The sequence below is a fragment of the Pempheris klunzingeri genome, chromosome 5, assembly GCF_042242105.1.
Source record: "Pempheris klunzingeri isolate RE-2024b chromosome 5, fPemKlu1.hap1, whole genome shotgun sequence".
NCBI lineage: Eukaryota > Metazoa > Chordata > Actinopteri > Acropomatiformes > Pempheridae > Pempheris > Pempheris klunzingeri.
Genome location: NC_092016.1, coordinates 12,458,015 through 12,478,691, shown reverse-complemented (window position 1 = coordinate 12,478,691; position 20,677 = coordinate 12,458,015). Strand labels below are relative to the sequence as shown.

General features: G+C 43.6%; 1 protein-coding gene across 1 annotated transcript; it reads right to left on the bottom strand.

The window, feature by feature from the left end:
* Positions 1 to 1,705: 1,705 nt before the first annotated feature.
* klf13 (Kruppel like factor 13) lies at positions 1,706 to 20,261 on the bottom strand. Its single transcript, XM_070830011.1, has 2 exons — positions 19,421 to 20,261; positions 1,706 to 8,559 (listed from the first exon to the last, which is right to left on the bottom strand). Exons 1-2 carry the CDS (start codon positions 19,896 to 19,898, stop codon positions 8,231 to 8,233), a joined length of 807 nt encoding a protein of 268 aa, XP_070686112.1. The 5' UTR covers positions 19,899 to 20,261; the 3' UTR covers positions 1,706 to 8,230.
* Between the last annotated feature and the right edge of the window lie 416 nt (positions 20,262 to 20,677).

Below are 20,677 nucleotides of genomic sequence, written 5' to 3'. Positions count from 1 at the left end.
AAGGTGTGACTGAAAAGATAAATCAGTCAAATTGAAACCACCTCCACCGCCCCCACATCCTGTCTGCAGGGTGATACCAGCAAAGATGTGCTCTCGCAGCTCATAGAACTGCCTGTACTTTGCCCTGCATCTGCAGCAATATAACTCACTACAGAGGGGAAAATGTGTCATCTTGAGAATAAACATGTGACTAAAAGACATGCAGCCCAGAGAGAATATGTGCCTCACCCACACAACCAGCGAAACCAGAGATCTTTCTTGTAATACGGCGAGTTATGTGTGAATTAGCTCGGTTAGCGGTCTGCAGAGGGACTCAAGTGAGACTCTACTCTTGCATGACCAAAGGCTTCACCAGCACAGCGAGGCAAGGTAGAGAGATTTTTATATTTATGTGCTCAATTATCCTTGACAACAGCTCCCTGCCAACATTCAAAGCTTAAAAAATTGAAGTTAAATATAAACACATAAAAACTAACTACGCAGAAGTCCCTCATGTTGCCACACGAATATGAAAAACAAGCTCTGGGAACACGCCGGCTGTGATGGCACACCAAGTTGTGTGGTGGTGCCAGGGGTGGCAGCTTGTCTGTTTGTGTAGCGTGGTGTGCTGGTAGCTCCAACCTGCCCGGAGACAGGAGGTGTACAGATTGAGCAGGGAGAACACCAGGCTCCTCATCAAGAATTTTAATGCCTTCGTTCGTTTCTCTTCCTTCCTGTCTCACTCCACATTGCATGATTCATTGTGAGCAGGAAAGGCCACGCCTGTGATCTCTGCTGGTGTTGGTGGACACACTCGGCTTAGGAGAGGGTTGAGAGCATGTTGGCAGTGATATTGCAGAGCAGCGAATGCAGGTGGAGTGAGGGGTGAGTTTTTTCTCTGTCGCACGGAGTTAAGGGAACACTTTGCACCAGGAGAGGCTGTAGGTTGTAGTGAATCATCCGTTCTTCTGTGGTTAGAAGTGAACCGGGCATATACAGGAAACCTCATACAATTTATCAGTACATTTGGTCTGAAATACAATAAGGAAGGAAGGAGTCCCCAGCATTTGGTGCTCCACCCATTGTTGATACCCCAGCAGTTACTGTAAATATTTGCATGGGTGAAGTGAGGGAACAAGGTGTACTTCCTGTTGCAAGAATAATACTGAGTCACATGGCAGGCTGTGCAACCGAAGGGTGTGATCTGTATGTAACCCTTAAAAATCTGCTAAATAATCTGATGATAAAATAATATTTTATATATATATTATATATATATATATTAAAAGTTTAATTTATCAGTGCACTCAGGGATCTTGCCTCTACAGCTTCACTTTGTGTGACCTAAACTTGACATTACTGAGTCAGTTCCCTGATTTAAAGGAATAGTTTGACATTTTGGGATTCACTTTCTTGCCAAGAGTGTGATGGGAAGATTGATATCACCCTCATATCTGTATGGTAAAAGGAATGCTAAGGCTACAGCCACCAGCTGGTTATCTTAGCTTGGCATAGTGACTGGAAACGCTGGGAAACAGCTTGCTCTGTCTTAAATCTACTGACCAGGAAGTCCACAAATTAATGTTGTATCGTGTTTGTCTAATCTAAAAATCTTAGCATCTATCATTAACCCATAATGTGTTGAATCCTGTTGATAGTGGCCACAGTGGCCACTATTCAGCAGCAATCACAAAGCATCACAAAAGTAAAAGAGCACAAAACAATATTGTAGCTGCTTATTTTAAGAATTTATTTCCAAATGTAAACTTCACTATTTCATGCATACAAGTTATGACAACATACATTATTCAACAATCTGTTATTTTTCATATTTGCATAGGACATGGTCACAATATATTGTCTAACATGTAAAAAATAATGCCATAAAAAGGTACAGCAGAGCGGCTAAGACCAGCACATTAAATGTGTGTAGAATCCGAGGAACTGTACAACTGTAATACTTGAATGTAGTGATTTTGGTTTGCTGAGAGAAAAACAAAAAACAAAATGACACCTGAAGGTTAGAGTGAGGTCATCTGAGAATGTACTGGCCATAGCTGAGTCGAGAGTTATTTACAGATTAGATTATATTGGTGCTGAGAGGGGACGCAGCACCATGGAGTCACTACAACAGGCAACTGATGGTGATGGGCAGAGGAGAAACGCACGGAGGTATCAAGAGAGCAACATTACACTGAGGAAGTACATTGAGGACAAACAGGTACGGGAAACAGAACCCAAAGGCTGGTGAGAGGCTCTCTCTTTGTAATCAAAGGCAGGTCACTCACAGCACTGTGTGCTGCATAACCTGAAACAGAGTGAAATCCTTTAAGGGCAAAAATATCCAACTCTTGAGCAAAAGACTTCCTGTCAGGGTGCATTTCTACAGTAAAGAGCAAACGCCACACAGTGTCAGTTCAGGCAGTCAAGCAAGACCACATGGTCAGTGAAGGGTACAGACAGATATGGTCCGCTATGCTGCATGTTCCCACTCCCTCTGTCTCTTTTGTCTCTCTCTTCACTCATTCAGAATTCGTTTGCTCGTACGATTAAATGCGTTTTAGTTCATTCAAGTGATTTTCAAAGAAGAAAGAAAAATAACAAAAGTTGCTTATTTGAGATGTAGAAAAAGGTCCATATTAAGCACAACATCCACTGATCAACACTTACAGCATATAAAGTTGAACCCAGGGGTCCTAACTGGGCTGGGTTCAAAATTACTGCTACATTCATCTTTCCCTTCAAAGCCTTTGGTAACAACAACTTGTAACTGTGGAGCCTCTGATGAGCTGCGAACTCAAAGCTCCTTCTCACTGCTCAGGAACCACTCTCTCCTATCATGGCTGCCTCTTAAACATTATCCCCACTGAAAAAGCCTCAGGCCTTTGCCACGAGGGAAGACATGCTCTGTATGTCCTTAACTTTTGTATATTATATACCTTTGATACTTTTAAATATTGCATGTATGTTGTTCATTCAAATTGGCTTAGCCTTCACAAAGAGCCCGAAGAGAAGAAAGGAGAGATTAAACCTGGGAAATGTTGACAATGAGAGACGTACCTTGTGCACAACTCACAACGTGTAAAACCTCACAGCCAAGACAGACTTCTATTCATAACCTACAAAAATGCATCGGGTCGATGTAAGCAGCACATTTATAGCAGATGCAATTTTCAATCCTTTGGAATGGTTGGTCGTTCATCGTCATTATCATTAAGATTGTTTATGTCAAAAATACCTGGAATAAGCCATTATACATTGCTTGAGTATTGTACAGCAAAACAAAGAAGAAGAAGGAAAAAAAATTAAATAACAAGAACCAAATGAAAACAAAGCTACACAATCAAAATGTTTACATAAAGCAGAAAAGAAATATTACTGTACATTACATAAAAACATGTCACACTTTATAAATCTGTACAGGTTTGTTAAATGTCTGATAGTAGCTAGGTTTTTTTTGTTTTACCCACAACATTTGTATCATCTGTATGAAGTTACCATTATAGTTTTGGCACACAATTGCATCGATCATGCTTGCACGTTGAGATCAGTCATGAAGATTTCAGTTGAGACGGTCTGATCAGTGATATATTCATGTAATTAATATGAACTTTTTAAATAAGATTAATGTTAGTTCTTTACATACTAGGCAACAATCAGTTCACTTGAATGAGTTTTGTACAATTAGCAGAAAAAGATATTAATTGGTACGCTGTTAGCATCTTGTAGAAACCTTGCATTTCCATTTCGTCATTGTTTAAAGTCCTTGTTTCACTAACAGATGTTTAAATCTGTAATCTTACTGGGATTACAATCGTAAAGTTGGATTAAAAAAATGCTGACATGAAGTTTCATAGTAATTTACAGCTGACATCATCCCCCTTATAGAAAATGTTTTAACTAAGACAAATATGTGGAGCTCAGTAGGGAAAGGGTGTTTTAAATATTTCTGTAACATAAAACAATAAAAATAAGGTTTCATTATTTCCTGGAAAGATTACGTCTTGAATCTACAAGGATGTGCAGGACCCTGACAACATGTGATGATTATATAAAATGTAGCCCAGTGTTTTTTGTTTAAATTTTTTTTTTTTTTTACAGAAAAAAAGTCTCTTTCTTTCCTCCTTCATTCAAGTAGGGACAAATAAAACCATCAATTATTTGTGCTACTCATCAAGCAAGCGTAAGCTACATGATGGATGTTTTGAAAAGATATGAAGGTACAACAAAAGTAAAATATTTATAAGAGGTATGATTTTCTTTTAAAATATACACGCTTACACATTTCATATGAGACAAAAAAAGCAATAATAAAAATCATGACTACATTGCTAACTCACAATGCTGTGGTCTCTATTCTTATGGAAAACTTTTAAAATAATCTAAATAATAAAGAATGAGTCACTCTGTCTGCAACTGTCGTACATAGAGGTCAGGAAGTTTCCTTTTCTTATTTTTCACACCAAACACCCCCCAAACAATCCTCATATTTTCTGACTTGGAGGAAGTTTTGGATAACAGGTTAACTGGAATAACCTGCATCCTGACATCAACAAAGTATAGTAGTAAAGTGTAAAGTGAATTATTTCTGATTAAAGGGGTGTGCCCCATAGTGGGGCTAAAGTCATGTTTTGTTTTGTTTTTTTAACAAAATATGGTGCCTTTAAAATAGCCCGACAAAAACAGTCAACCTTAATGCTGTAATAAATTCCAAAGAGTTGCTGAAATGACCTGAAGACGATGGAAAATCCAGAAAAAGAAAAACAATAAAGTAAATCAAACAGACTATACACCTTTCTCCAGAGAGGTTAATAATTATTTGACAACAAAAGCAAGTACAGTAAAAATGGACATGTACAAAACTGTGTTCAATGGCCTTTTGTGTTGAATTATTCAAGTAGATTTGGTACAGTGAGAGTAAGAGTTATGAGACACTGCCTGTGGAGGCCTAAATGTCACTGGTGCAGTCTGGATGGATGGATAGACTGGGCTGTTTACACTGTCACAGTCGGTTTACTTTAAGATGGTAAGGGCCTTCGCTCGCCTACTGGAAGTCCACTGACACTACGGGTCAAAGGTGTTTAAAGGGGCGTTTTCACTAAAATCAGCTCCAGAGCGCCCAGTGTATCGTTGTCATATAGTGGGATATTGTAGACGGGGGTCGGGCCAGTACAGAGGTGTTCCTGTGTTTCCAGTGTGGTCGGACACTGACCAGCAGTGAGCACTAAGCACCCAGGAACATCGGGAAAGGCTGGCAGACATTTCTGTGCAGCAACTGATGTTACAACAAAATCCACAAACTGTCCCATATCTGCTTTGCGGATGTTGACCCTGAGGTAAATGTGCAGATTATGGATTAAGAAGTGATTAATGAAACGTGCTTGAGGGTGAGCTACTCAGTTTTGTTTTTTTTTTTTTTTTGCAAGCGAAACAAACCAAGTCAAAAATTGACCATAATGAATCATGGATTGATACCACAAAAAAGCTGCTCAACAGCAATTTGAAGAATGTGTTCTGAATGTGAATGTGAATCTAAATTTTTCCTTTAGAAATGGTAAATGTAAAACCCTCTCAGTGCTTCTGTTACTAAGAGCTGCTGATCAGTGGCATTCAAAGTGTCATTCTGCAGCCTGGAAACTATTTTAACATCTTACAGAAGGTTGTTTTTTTTTTTTTTTTTTTTAAAACATGTGGTGTTTTGAGGAAACTACTGCATTCGATCTAAATAAGGGATGTTTTCTTTCTGGAGGATGTGACAGAGCTGATTCTTCACAACTTGAAAGAGAGATGGCTGCTGTGGAGAACGAGGGACAAGGACCGCCATTCATGAACTTACACCTGCCAGACCGCCGCAAAAACCTTCAACGCTTCCAAGGCAAAGTTGTTAACATGCATATAGTGTGAAGCATGGGACTGCAGGGCAAGAGGCAGTCGGATTGTTGGTAGAATGAAGCTAGCACATGCGATTGATGATGACAACACTCTGGAGGGGTCTGACAGGACCAAATACGTGGACGAAACTATTTCCGGGCTGTAGTGCTGAAGCATTAAAAGAAAATGTAGGCATAACACAGACTGGCTGGGCTGCAGCAGTTTTGATAGTGGTGCCCGTTTCCATGGAAGGTTTACTGTGCCTTTTGCCTGACTTATTGAGGCATGTCTGTCTAGAAACACAAGTCAGCTTTCTCACGGGACATCTGAGCTTCACAGGCAGGACGACGTGAGGCTGGTGAGCACCGCACTTTGCTGATATGTTCATTTTGGTTCAAATGTTTGTACAACAGTTTAAAAGCCCCCTTGTTGCGAGAGAGAAGTTTGAAAGCAGCTGTTTGAGAGCTCTGGTTTATAACTGTGAATGTACTTTCCTTGGCATTGTGAAATTTGACTCTCCAGCAGTAGTAGAGGATTTCTCCCTGTGCTTAGGATGGAGTTGGGTACATCCCACCGTCACTGCTAGCCTCGTCTAGGTAGTACTGTTGTTCATACACTTCTCTTTCTACTCTTATCTTACAGGTTGGATCAACCCAGTAATTACAGTCATTTTTTCCGCTCACAGTTTCCACAGTTGGAGGGAGGAAGGGAGTTGGGGTAGGAGGAGGAGATGGGGGTGTCTGCGACTGAGTGTCTCCTCCTCTGTGCTGCTCAGCTCATGATAAACCTCTCCTCTTTTATCAGGACCTGCCCTCTCTTGCCTGTCTTTTGCAGATAGCCGCTTTATTCGCTCTGTGCGCCACCATGTCGCAGCCCAGCCCGGCTCTGCCCAACACACTGGCCTACATTTGACCCACAAGTTAGGCAACCTTATGCAACTTGGCAGGCTTCGAGCGTCACCGCTCTCTGGCAGGACAGGTAGAGCCAGATGGATGAGGGAGGACTCCCCGGGAATGGCATGTTAGCACTCCTCCTGCGGGCTGTGAATAGCTTCTTGTGGGATGCAGCTGTTTCCTCCAGGGAGGCCACAAAAGGCAGGAGGGAGGGAAGTGAGCAGGCTGTCTGGCTCTACCTGTGATATTGCCAACCACCAGCCTCAGGCCTCAATGAAGGGCGGCTTACAAGACTGAATAGAAAGCTTTCATTCACTCTTGTCTTTGGTACTTTTTCCTATGTGCTTGAGAGAGGGATAAACATTGTTTAAACTAAAGTCCCTTTGTGTCCATTTTGTGTGAAATACTGGCTGATGATACAGTGCTTTTTTTTTTTTTTCTTTCATTAAAAAAAAAAAAGCATGAACAGCTGCTTTGAAACTTAACTGTCTCTATTTAAAGGGTCTGGAGTTTGTTCAACTCAGTGTATTTATAAAAACTGTTAACCCAATATAATCCTGATCCTCCCACAATGCAGCTTTACACAGTATATACTGCACACTGCTGTTTAATGAAACACATATTTAACCCAGTGTAACGGCAACTGAATATTAGCATTGCCATGGAGGAGCAGATGTATTTTGTTTACTGAGGTGGGGGTTTGGGGATCGTTTTCTTAACACACAGCAATTACATTACATATGAACCCCCAGAACACAAGGGAGAGCAGAACATGAGTACTGTGTGTGATTAAACATATGACCGTAGGGCTAGTTTCCTCGAACGTGAAAACCAACAAAAAAACAAAGAGTGCAAATTGTGTTGAGTGTAAGGCTGCTATATATGTTCTGTATGTTTCTCTTCACCATGTTCATTCTTTCAAGCTAAGAAGGCCATCCCTGAGAAGGGCGTAAAATTCAACCCCTGTTGAATTTCAGAGTAAAGTGATGAGTATATTGTGCAGTCAATGTGAGTACTGTTACGTACTGTGGTATTACAGAAATAGCAACTGTCTTCAATCCTGAGGTGTGTGTGTACCCCTTCTCCTCACCCGTTCAAAAAAAAACAAAAGAAAAACAAAAAAAAAAAAAGCATTTTGATAAGACTTGTCAGGGTGTCTGTTCTTTTTTCTTCTAAACCTTGTTTAGCTGACTGCGAACATACATTGGACAACTAGCCATGATCAGAAGCTAAAAAAATACAGACGTATGGTACAGAATGTAAATATTGCCATCTGGGAAAGGCATTACCTTCTTTTAGGATCACACAAGTAATTGCACTACAATAAGCAGTTATGTACAGTATGGTACACCACAGCAAGCGCAGGAATAGCAAAGGGGGGGGGGGGGGGGGGGGGGGGGGGGGTTCTGACAACTGTGCAACACAAGTGTTATGACAAAAACACAGGCCTCGCAGGTCAGAGGCAGAAAGTGCGACTGGGTTTCAGTTTAAGGCGAGTTGGCTGGGCTGAGGGCGGGGCTGAGGGCGGGGCTGAGGGTGGGGCTCGAGGCATCCGAGCGGCTGTAGTCGCTGAGGGAGCTGGGACGTGTGGTGCTGCCGCTGCTGCCGCCATGGGGCCTCTTCAGCATGCCGGGCTGGAAATCTGAGTGGCGCCGGGCGTGCTTCATCAGGTGGTCGCTGCGCATAAAGCGCTTGTCACAAAGCGGGCACCCAAACTTTTTCTCCCCCGTGTGGGTGCGGTAGTGGCGGGCCAGCTCATCGGAGCGGGCGAACTTCTTACTGCAGTCAGGCCAGGTACATGGAAAAGGCCGTTCTCCTGCAAAACACAGAGGGAGAGATTGTCAGTGTTAAATTACACAAGATAGCAATTAAGCATTAGGAACAATTTGGTTTTGTCATTTACTTACTCCTCACCATTTTTTACATGATTTTGCACAAATTTTTCCATGTTTTAGCCTGTAAACCTCTGACTTTAGAAAAATGCATGTCTAAATATGTTTGTCAGGCCTTCCGAACAGCCACTGATTTCCCATTGTTTACAGTCTTTTCAAAATCTACTTGCAGAGATGTGATACCTAGGTTAAGGTGGATACTGTGCAGGAGAAATCAAATGGTGACCATCATGCCTCCCCTTATATTTGACAAAGTTACATGATTGTCGTATGGTATGTATGGAACTGAACGGGAGCCTACGTCTGTCTCACAAGTACTGATGGCGTCTGTGAGTGTAGAATGAAACTCAGTGGTGTATACATATTCCTGCAAACTGGCGCTTACCATGCATCAAATGGCCAAGATTGCCTGACTTTTTACGAGGTGTTTACAGGTTAACAAGTCATGAAGACTGCCATGAACAAGAACAGCAAAGAGACTCACTCACTCAACAGCGAACAGACTCACTGAAAAAGACTTCTCTGTTTTCTGGGGATAGCAGCTGCTGAGTCATCACGGAATAATAATCACAAGGTTATTGCTAGGTCTGATAGGTCAGTAGAAGGAAAGATATCAAACCACCACAGGACATCTTCAAAATATTGAAAAATGTGGGACAAAAAAAAAAAGCAAGATGTGAGCCGTGAGACTTGAAGTAAATCACCTAATAATTTGCGCTGTGCTGGAGGAGCAGACACGGTTTAATTATCAAAGCTCCAGATGCTAATCACACTCACAATGGTTACCCAACCCATTTTCCAACATGCAACTATCTGTGACTCGGCACATGGGAAATTATACCCTTCCCCCCTCCATCGGGCAATAAAAGTGGGCTTTGACACAAATCTACTCAAAGCCAGATGGTACTATATATCTTGTGGTTTCCTTCCATTCTGATGTGGAAACAGTGCACATGGAGCCTAAATGCTGCGTTCTGCATCCACTGGGCAATATGTCTAATACTGTATTCCATTTAGTTCCATTTCAGTGAGTTTCTGCCTGACAATAGCGACATCCAGCATCTAATTTTACCAGCGTGACATTGCAGTACTATAGCGAAGGGCAGGACATATTCTTTTAATGTTGTGATCTTTTGTGAGAATAAGAGTAATCAATCATCATGTGCAAGCCTGTGCCAGGGATTTGAGGTATGAAAAGGAATAGACGATGCGATGCATGAATGTTTATAAGTAGCATGACAAATGAGCACATAAGAACAAGCCTGCCAAATGCTTTCTTTGTTCTATGGCTTCCCTGAGGGCCACAATGGAAACAGTGCTGTTCAGCATCAAACACTCATATGCTACCTGATGCCAGTGAGTCTCAAAAACAAGAACTTGGTGCACTAGTAGTCTCGGTCCCTCCCCCTCTATACTGCATTTTCACAAAACATGCAGACAGACAGAGCAAGTCTAGACAGCCCGGTCTGTGTTCCCGTCTGTGACGCCTCACCTCAGCTCTAGACAAACTCAGCCAGCCAAGCCCACAAAAGTTTCTGCGGGCTCATACAAGGCCGTGTATGGAGTGTATGCAAACTCTGTAAATGACATATAGACATGTGCATATACAAATTGGACAAAGACATGTCTCCTTCATTCCAAAACATGTACACTGCTCTCACTTTGCTTCAAGGGTTAACACACAAAGAAACAAACCACCTGTCCTCTATGAAGTTAGAGTCAGAATTCATAAAAATGAGGTGGCTTTGCCGTTTACACATCCTGGATTACACCCTGGACAAAAGGAGGCACTCTGACTTTTAAGGCACTAATCTCATTGAAGAAACTCCTGATAGTCTGATTTCATACCTTATTAGCTAGAGAAGCAGCCTGTGCTGCCACCTGGCACTGCAAAATGAGTTATTGGCTAAAAAGTAGAGCTAAGCTCTGCGGACTGCTTAAGGCTCAATAACCAGTGTAACGGATCCAACAACATTAATATTTAACCAGACACCAGAGAGCTAGGCTGAGATATCCAGTCTAACTGCCCTGATACAGTAATGCAGTCATAGTACAAGCATCAGGTATCCAACAGCAACTCACCGGGACGCATCAAATTATTTAGAGCTCCATGACTTCTTAGAAAATGCAGAAATAACAGATATGCTGTCCATTTTCACCTCCCGCTAAACTGCTTTTGACATTTAGGTCAAAAATATGAATATGCATTAAGAATCCTGCTGCTTTAATGTCAGCTTTGAAAGATTTGCCTACATAGAAAAAACCATGCAATGCCCCAATTAATTGTTGTGGACCTTTCATAACATGAGGATTTCCAGGAGGGCAGTAAAAATCTAATTCTGGAAACAATGAGGAGGTTTAGGGAACAAACGCTTTGATCCTGAGTGGAAATGATGATAGGGGCTATTGCCCTGTGTGGTGGGAGGACGTCACTCGCCAAGATATTTCAATAGACTGCAGCTATTACTCAGCATGTACATGTCAGCATGAACTTGGTTGAAAGAAGAATGCTGCAAGCTACTCCCCTGACCCTGTTCTCATTCCCATCTACTTCTAGTGCTGTCACAGCAGAGCATGTTGGCAATCGCGACGCCAGACCCCAACGACTGGTTATCCCATCTCTGGCAGCGTCCGCATCCAGAGTGCAGTTTGTGTTTCCTAGAATGTGTCAGTTGCAAAGGGGAGGGGTCATATGGGAAGCTTTTCCCTAACGAACACAGTGACCCAGTTACCCGTTAAGTGAGTTACGTCATGCACGCAAACTGTACCTCTACTAAGAACTAGTGTCCCCCCTCCAAGGAGATGTGATTATGTCACAGGTACTGTTGTTATATAACTGTTCTCTCTGAGGCCACTGGGTCACTAAATAAACAGCTCATCTCTGCTCCTCTCCCTCCATCTTTCTCTCATTCATATCTAAGAAGTTTGGCTCCTCAGTTTCTGCAGAAATGGTTAAGAGAAATGGAATCTGAGTTCGTCTCCCTGGTGTAAGGGATGCTGTCTGCAAAGGTGAGATCAAATCTCTTTTTGACGTGAGCAGCAGCGCAGGAACTCAACTCGATCACCTGCTCCAACAACAGCTACCAGCATTTCAAACAAGAGTAGATAACATTCCTGTTGTGTCCTCAGGCATGGGCCAAATTCACACAGTGTACAGCTGAAACCTCCATGTGAGCCTGCCATAAGAGAGCTAGAGTAAATAGCTCTGCAGGGTGAGGAGGGGGAAAATACAGTTCCTGTAGATACATTAGAGATCACCTTCAAGTTTACTTTGCTCTGCCTGCACAGTGAGAACCAGAACAGGAAATATCTTTTACAGGGCTCAGAGCAAAAACAAGGTGCACACTAAAGCTGCATGGACTTTTACAAGCAAACCAATCAAAAAGTATAACTTGAGTCAGACTGTGGAGCGCTACATTTGGAACTACCTCACTTCATCGCTGGCTTAGTGGCACAGTCAACTTGGCAACATGAAATGAGAGGGGCAACACTAAGTCCAGTGGCAGGGTTCTGCACAATCCTGTAATTTGGTTGTATGTTTACAACAGACTATGACCTGTAACCAATCAGGAGCCAGCTACTCTGCCAGCAGACAGCCATTCATGGGATTTTGGGTAATACGAAAATGACTACTGAGTCCCTCATCAGCATAAACCACTGGAGCAGACAGGGTTAACCCAACTGTACCCAGCCTCTCCCTCTACATGCACCATCACATGCCAAGATGATATAAACACTAACATATGTGTGCAGAACAATGAATATATATTAAGGCTTTTGCAGGTCCTCTTTTCATTGTTCACACAGCAGCATATGCAGGCTTCGCTTGTGCAAAAATAACAACAAAGGCTAGAAAAGTTCCGCGGTCTGTACAAAGGAAAAAAGGCGCCGCTTGATTTGAAACACATCAGAGATCAGAACAACCGTTTACGTGACTATTTGTTGATGAAAAATTAACTATGTAGGAGAGGAGTCACATTACCAAGAAAACATCTTTTCTCAGAAGCTTCTTTCAGAGTTTGTCACAAACAAGCATAAGTTGTCTCTGCAGGGGCAATAAAGGACCCTTGGGTGGGTCAGATGCTCGTGATGAGGACTGGCTCAAACTTGTCAGGAGAAAGCTCTAAAAAAGCTCTAAAAAAAACAGGGAAGATTTGATCTATTATCATCTTTTGTCTTTATTGAGAGGGACCTCGCTTGCCGTTGAATAGCCTACCTCCCCTTGTGGGCCTATAGCTGTCAGGTTGTGAACAATAGCAGCAGCCTCGCTCCCAGCAGGAGAGGCACTTCTGTAATGCATTTCAATCAGGCAGGCTGTGCGTACTAACCGTAACTCACTCCTCCTGGTCTGCACTGCACAGGCTATTGACATTCACCCGGAGACATGCATCGGGGTCGAGTGTGACTGTGTGATTCCTGCACACACTTAGCCATACATTACTTCATCCCCTTAACTCTTTAAGGAAAGGGCAGAGATGGCTTGCCTGTATTGACCAGCTCATCACATTTGCCTCAATTAGTTAGAGTGTGCTCTCTCTTTCAGCCTTGAGTGCATGCTAAAACAACCTGCAGCCTTGATGTGTTGCGGGCAGTCTCCTTATCTTTTAAGCCCTGGTTAACTAAGGACATGCAAACAGCTGCAACCATTAACGGGTGTTTACAGTTGGTCTGCAGAAGCAGGTGGGAGCAGGGATGCCCCATCATCCGTGACTCTCACTCACGCAGTACAATGCCAGCTCATTCCACTGATGGAGTCTGACACTAAAGCTCATATGAGATAGGCATCCTTACAACCCAGCGCCAAAGAGAACAAAGAGACATAGCCCCGCTAGATCCTGAGAGGCCTCGCCACAGTGTGATAAGAGGAGATGCAGGCAGGAGATGGTGCCAGCTATCCAATGTTACACCTGATACTCAGATGGCGTGTCGGAGAGAAATATTTTCATGTGTCACAGAAAACGGTTATGCCCTCCTTCCCCCCCAAGTCTGTACAAAAACACTCCTCATCTTGTGCTGAGGGCCACACCCAAGCGTGCCGAGGTCTGCCACAGTCTGATTTATCACTCAGAGAAAGGGGACACACCTTACATACGGTAGGGAAACATCAACAGCCCAGCTAGAGACAAAACGCTCCCTCTGACATTACTTCCACAGCAATTTTCAGCCATTCTTCTCTTCTTCAAACTGTGCTGAACCCAACGCAGTGGACACAGTCAGAGTAACTCTCAGATGGGTTAAAGTGAGTGCCGGGCTGACAGGGGTGTTCTCTGCTGCATAGGTCACAGCCCTTCAAACGTTAATCAGATTAGCTGCAGATGCAGCTGAATAAATGACCTACATCAATGGAGGGCATTGACAGTGAATATCCTGGTATCTAACCCCACCCCCACCCTGCCGCACTGTGTATTCTCCGTCTTTGTACTGCAGATCCTTCCCTTGCATGCAAGATGCGGTTGGTGGTTTTTGAACAGTGGAGGTGAAAAAATGCAGTGTTCCACAGGTCTGTATCCCTCTCTTCCTGCCGCTGGTAATCAACACCACGCCACAAGCCATGGCCGGGGCTCGGCCTTGCAACACAACACGCTTGAGCACCTATTTCGCTTTGCAAGCTGGAGAAGAGTGGGAGGGGCTGGTGGGGGAACAGACAGAGCAGCTTTTATAGAACTACTCCTGAGCCAACTAAAGAATACATGAGCCCTGTGGGCCACTGAAAGCAACACATTGCTTGACAGGAGCCTTTCAGTGTCCACCATGCATGCTTGGCTGCTTAATCACAGTTAAATCAGGTTGATATTCCAACATTAGTGAGGACACATCCTACTGCCCGCTTTACATGGCCACATATAGGATAGCATATGGACAGCATGTGCACCAGCACACGCCTCAGAGATGTCTTTAATGGAGGAGCAACGCTGCACCAGAGGATTAGAACAGGCAAGATGGTGCCCCCTTTGGTTTTATTTACATCCCGAGGATCAAGTAGATTTAACTAATACCTTGTTTCCACTGGACACATATAGTAGTGTACTGCTGCACATGGTTTTCACAGGTCAACCAGATTTCATTCACAGGAGCTGCTTTTAGGAAAACATTTCCTCTTACATCAGAGGAAAACACCAATGTGTGCGTTAGTAAATTTAAGGACAAGACCCTACAGCCATGGTGGTGGTGTTTTGAGCTAGATGCTAAAGTCAGCATGTTAACATGCTCATAATGCCAATGGAACATGCTGATGATTATCATGTAATGTTTACCATGTTAACCATTTAGTTTAGTGTGCTAGTATGATAACACGACTACACGTGCTGGATTTCTGTACCAGATTTCACATTTCACACAAATGTAAACTTCAAAAAGGCTCAATAGGAAAAGTCAGGGGATCCCAAAAGTCATCTGGAACCGTGAACATCTGTACTAAATTTTGGTGATGATGCTTCTATTAAATGGTGACATGCTTCACTGGATATGTGAAAACTGACCTGCTAGTGATGCAAAAAACCATGAGATCACTGAAGAATTTCGTGGCAATCCACACATAACTGTTGAGATGTATCAAACTGGACCAAAGCGGTGGACCAAGCAACGGACAAGCTGCTACCATGGCTATAAGCACAACATTTGTAATGTCACCAAAATAAGGACAAATGGAAACTGTTGAGCATCTCCTGACTGGGCAGTTGTCCTTTTATTACACGTCAGGAGAAAACTCAGCTCAACTGGGTGGGATGGTGGAAATCCTGCCGTGTGGCAGGTAGACAGACTGACCTCTTGTGCCCCACTAGACTTTATGCCCATTACTGTGCCAAGGTCAGGCTCAAGCAAGAGCAGGAAAACCCCATCTCCACCCTGCTACCTCATCACTGCCACCAGCCACACAGGAACACTGTGCACTCTGTGTAGCAGTGCAGCCAAATATAAAACCACTGGCAGAGATGCAGTATATATAATCAGAGACTCCTGCTTCTTTTTTCCATGTGGAAATTGGGATAATTTCATGTTTAAAAAAGTGTCATTAACCACAGTTATTCGGCTGAAAATAGACGGCATGCATGAATAACTGGGTCTATATGGCAGTGGAACTGTACTGCCAGGTGGTGCCACTTATTTTTTAGGACAGAGATTTGCAGTCATCTCACAGTATTAGAGGTACCCCCAGCAGCACACAAAAGAGGTCCAGACAAAACGTCAAACCAACTGTAAAATATGTCATTAGGCTCTTTGTCTTTGAGGAACATTGACCCTGTTCCTCCTGGTGATTCAAATAGTTATCAAATAGGTCTTCTACACTGACAAGATGGCCTTTTGTGAAGCCCAGCTGTGGGGGGCACAGAAGGCCCAGGCTGTTCTTTTTGAAGAAGACAAGAGTTGTAATGAGCTTGTCAGGGGCCATCTCTCCTTTGGAGATGGCAGTCTGCATGACATGACCAGGGCAGAGTAATGAGGCTTCACAGAGAACACCATGTACTCTATGACCACAAGACACCTCTTGGGAAAGTGGGTCTTCATCGTTAGAGACGGTTATGCTTCTTTAGACAAGAACAGAAAAAGAATGAATGTAAAGAAACCAACTGATGCTGAGAAACGAATGAGAAGCGGTGCCATTTACATGGCCTTTGTTTGTTTAATTTAAATTTGAGTTTATCAGTCCATCTGCATTACATGAAAGTATTTTCCATACTGTGGGATAAGTATATGTGTCAGAGAAAAGCTACACCTCCCATACGTGGGTGGGGGGGATCAGACAAAAGCTGTCTGGCAACCTCAGACCCCTGAACTGTGGTAGACTCCTCGCCACCAAACTCAATGCAGTATAATGAGCAATTTAAATGCAGCATCTACTCTCCAGTCTACAACATCCTGGTGTCCCTATAGCACTGGGTCAGAGAAGAAAACAGTGTTTGACAAGTAACCTAAAATGGAACTACTTAGTATAAACTGAAGGAAGCCTTAATCGGATACTTCTTAATATGTTTAAAGAGAGTTTCCAGTGACACTTAACAGTTTGTAAAAGTCAGTATTCTGACTGCCTGTGAGTGGTATTTTTCCAAAGTTGAGTGAAGAAATGTCACCAAACGACATCATAACATAAACTGAAACATAATGCCTTAAAATAAAAGTTATGATGCCTCTCATAAGCCATAACTACTTGGTGAAGTTCATTTTGAGGTAGTAATGGGATTGATTTTTTTATGTTCTGTAGACATTGCATAAGAAATACGATGTAGCTCAGATTTCAGCTCCTCTTACAACCTTACACAAATCACACACACACACACGGATTGCAAAAGTTGGGATGATGAGGCTTTGGGCGTTACAGAAGTCAAGTGAGGACGCCTGGTCCCTGCTCTTTGTTTAGTGTCTATAACAGTGTGTGTTTCCCCCCTCAATTAGATAGTGGTGTTTGGCTGGGACTGACTGAGCTGGAATCCATTCTCTCCTGATTCTGCTGGTCGGGGCTGAGGGGGAGCACACTGCGAGAGTCTGGCTCTATGAAAGCACTGCAAGGTTGGCTGAGGCAGCCCGCCTGAACTCAGTTGACCCACATTCTGGGACTATCCAATCAAATAAGCAGAAAGAGTCATTATTATCAGAATTTATGGCACACAAACCAATCGTGAAGCCAGACGACGGAGCATATCCAAACAGAAAGGCAAGCGAAAGGAAACGCTTAATAGGCAAAGAGACAAGGGCAGGGCTAATATGGAGCAATAAAACTGCACTGAAAACACATGGTTAGGGATGAGGGGAGGCACACTGACTGCTGGAGGCTGGCTCACTGTGAGCACTGCTGCAAATTTGGCTGAGATGAGGCAGCTGAACTGAGATGACTCGCGTTCTGTGACTATCCAATCAAATAAGCAGAAACCATCCTCATTATCAGAAATTATAGGACGCAAACCAATCACACAGCCAGACACAGGAGTGTATCCCAGAAGAAAGGCAAGGCTTAATAGGAGAAAGAGACAAGGGCAGGGCTGATAGACAGAAATAAAACTGCACTAAAATACACAGTGTAGAAAGCACAGGCATTTTATTCCCTTTAGGAGGTCATTTAAGTAATGATACCGGAGTGTTATGGATCCGTTTTATGTACATACATGAGTCAAATCAATGTTTCATTCTCTGAGCTTGTTCTTGACAAACACTGATTATACAGCACTGCAGTCAGCACCCAGCTGCAGTTGACGCATAGAAGGCAGTGTATTATATGTAATTCTCAACAAGGATGAATAAAACTGTGCTAAATACCAATACAGGAATATCCACCATCTACAAGTTAAATCACCATTTCACAGGCTTATAGTGTCTTATAGTGTGTGCTTACTGTTATGTTTTGTTCTTTTAATCACATTTGGCATGTATATGTAATTCTCCTAAACAATAATAAATACAGTGACAGGCAAGTACATCCAAATACACAGGCGAGCGAAAATAAAAGCTTAATAAGCACAAAGAGACAAGGATGTACCCCTGTGAGGATTGGTCACAGATTTTCAACATGGAGACAAATAAGGAGTGCATTGTGCAAAAAGGTGCAATGTCAAGAATGTATCTCACATATTTTGAATTCGGTGCAGAGCATGTGTTTTTCTTGCACATATTTGTGAAGCATTACAATTTTTTGATATGACTCAAATGTGGGTCAAGTTCACATGTTTCTTATGTGATCCAGAGAGACCTGTTTTGTTTCTGTTCTGTCAGGCTGACGTGTGCGTCTGTGTCCGTGTGCGTGCGTGTGTGCGTGCAGAATGGAGGATAGCGGTGGGAAGAGGGGGTGTGAGCCGCAGTCTACAGAGCAGAGGGAAGGAGAGGCTCCTCAGTCGAGGCTCGGCTAGCTGAGTCTGTTGCTGGCCAGATCAGCTGGCAGTCTGTCTAGCGGGGGTGTGGCACATCACAACAAAGGGCTTTGGGCAGACAAGTGACTGCACAGCTCCTATAAACCCCCCAATTTGAGTCGATCTACATCCCCACCCCACCCCTCTCAGTACCCTATCCTGCGGAATGCAAAGAGCAAATATGGAGGTATGGTCAAACGTAGTGTACCGCTGATCTGGAGCTCATTTGGTAGCCTCTCACTCTGCAGTGTGACGGCACACTCACTGGATTGATCTTGAAAACTTTTTTGCATGTCCGTGTCAATGCACACTTTGGTTATTCCGCGATGTGCACGATGCTTTTTCACTCACGTTGCCATGACACAAAATGAAAGTTTACTTTAATCAATGCGCACAGGAGAGCGCTGGAAATCCGATCGGTGTTATTTTGCGCTGCAGTTTCGGCTTGGACACACAGTCCAATGCAGGGGGGGGGGGGGTTGCAAGAGGAAAGCGGTGACAAAGCTCGGAGACTTGAGTGGGAGTGGTACTATTTCACCCCCCCCCCCCCCCCCCCCCCCCCCCGCGCACACACACACACACACACACACACATATACACACACCTCCCCACCCTGAAATCAAAAGGACATTTCGCAAAGTTCGTGCAACTTAGAGGAACAGCGCGATTATTAATTTATGCACCAATTCTGGCTTTTTCTGTCCTGTGTGCGCCGATTACTTCCATGTAGGGTGGATCCGTGAATATTTATAGCATACACAGCCTATGACTCGACGAAACACAGCAGCCACTCACCATCCTCTGTACAATATCGGTTTGAATGTAAGAGAAACCACACTTCCTATCAGTATTCTCAGTTTTAATAATCCAGTCCGTTCTCATATAGGCCTAGGCAGGAGAACTGCAACACTGTTCACAGCAACAAACATTTGCATCCAGCGAAACTGACCTGTATGTGTCCTTAGATGGGCTTTGAGGTGGGATGATTTGCCATAAACTTTTTCACAACCTGAATAGTGGCATTTGTGCTTTTTCTGAGGTGATTCTTGCTCAGTTCGACCTCGCGATCTTTTGCCTCTTTGTTTGAGCGAAGGATCGGAGATGGTGGTAGGTGTGGCAGAGTTTCCATCATCTCTGAGGTTCGGCATGCTCTCATCCTTTATTTTTGCCTGCTCGGCAACATTGTTGGGTGTCTGCTGGTTAAAATCCGCCAGAATCCGCGCCACCACAAAAAGAGAGGAGTTATCTTTCACCAAAGGCTCTTTAATTTCCTCTCCGTTCTTGGAGGAGGACGGGATTTCTGGTTTAATCTCCCTATTCCCTTTAGGAGCGTGGACAATTGCACGACTGGACATTGAAACAAGGCACTCTGCTGCAAAGTGATCCATTTTGTCTTTGAAACAGCCCCCTCTGCTCCTTAATGACATTCAAAAAAAATGAAATAAAATGATGGCGTGTGAGAAAAAGTACTTGTTCCGTGCTTCCCTTTGTGTCGTGGTGGTGGTGGTGGTGGTGGTGGTGTTGTTGAGGAGGAGGTCGTTCTCATCAGAGAGAACTGACTTTATGATCTTACCCGGCTTTCCAATATCATCAACATCCTGTGAGAGAAACGCCTCGGACAAAAATGCAGACAAGCCCCCTCAGAGGGAAAAAAAAAAAGGAAACCTAATGTCTTTGTTTAGTGCAACGACGCTGGTAAGAGGACCTCTACAAACTTGGATGTGTTAACTCCCATCGCGGCTACAAACACTCTCCAGCATAGTGAGCGTGTCTCCTGAGCGCCTGTTCCTGCTGGTTGTATCCATGCTGGGGGCGTGTCGACCGGCAGCGCTCGGCAGCATCGTCAGAGCAGCCGCTCATTCATTGGGTGCTGCGTGTCCCCAAATGCACCACACAACACGAGTTACTTGGAAGTTTTACCACAGGTTGCCTCCATGCATTTAGATGATGCACCTCACTGGCTACGCACAGTTATGCACTGCGGAGACCTTTAGGGAGAACACATGCAATGAGAGGTGGTGGTGGTGGTGGTGGTGGGGGGGGAATAGAGGGGGAGGGGGGGGTTATTCTGCAGCTTCCTGTGCAAACCTGCATGCATGTACATTGAGTGCATGTACAAGCAACGAATCCTCACATTAGAGAAACTGAAATGAGAGAATATTTGGCTTTTTTTTTTGCTTGAGAAAATTTATACTAATTGATATTG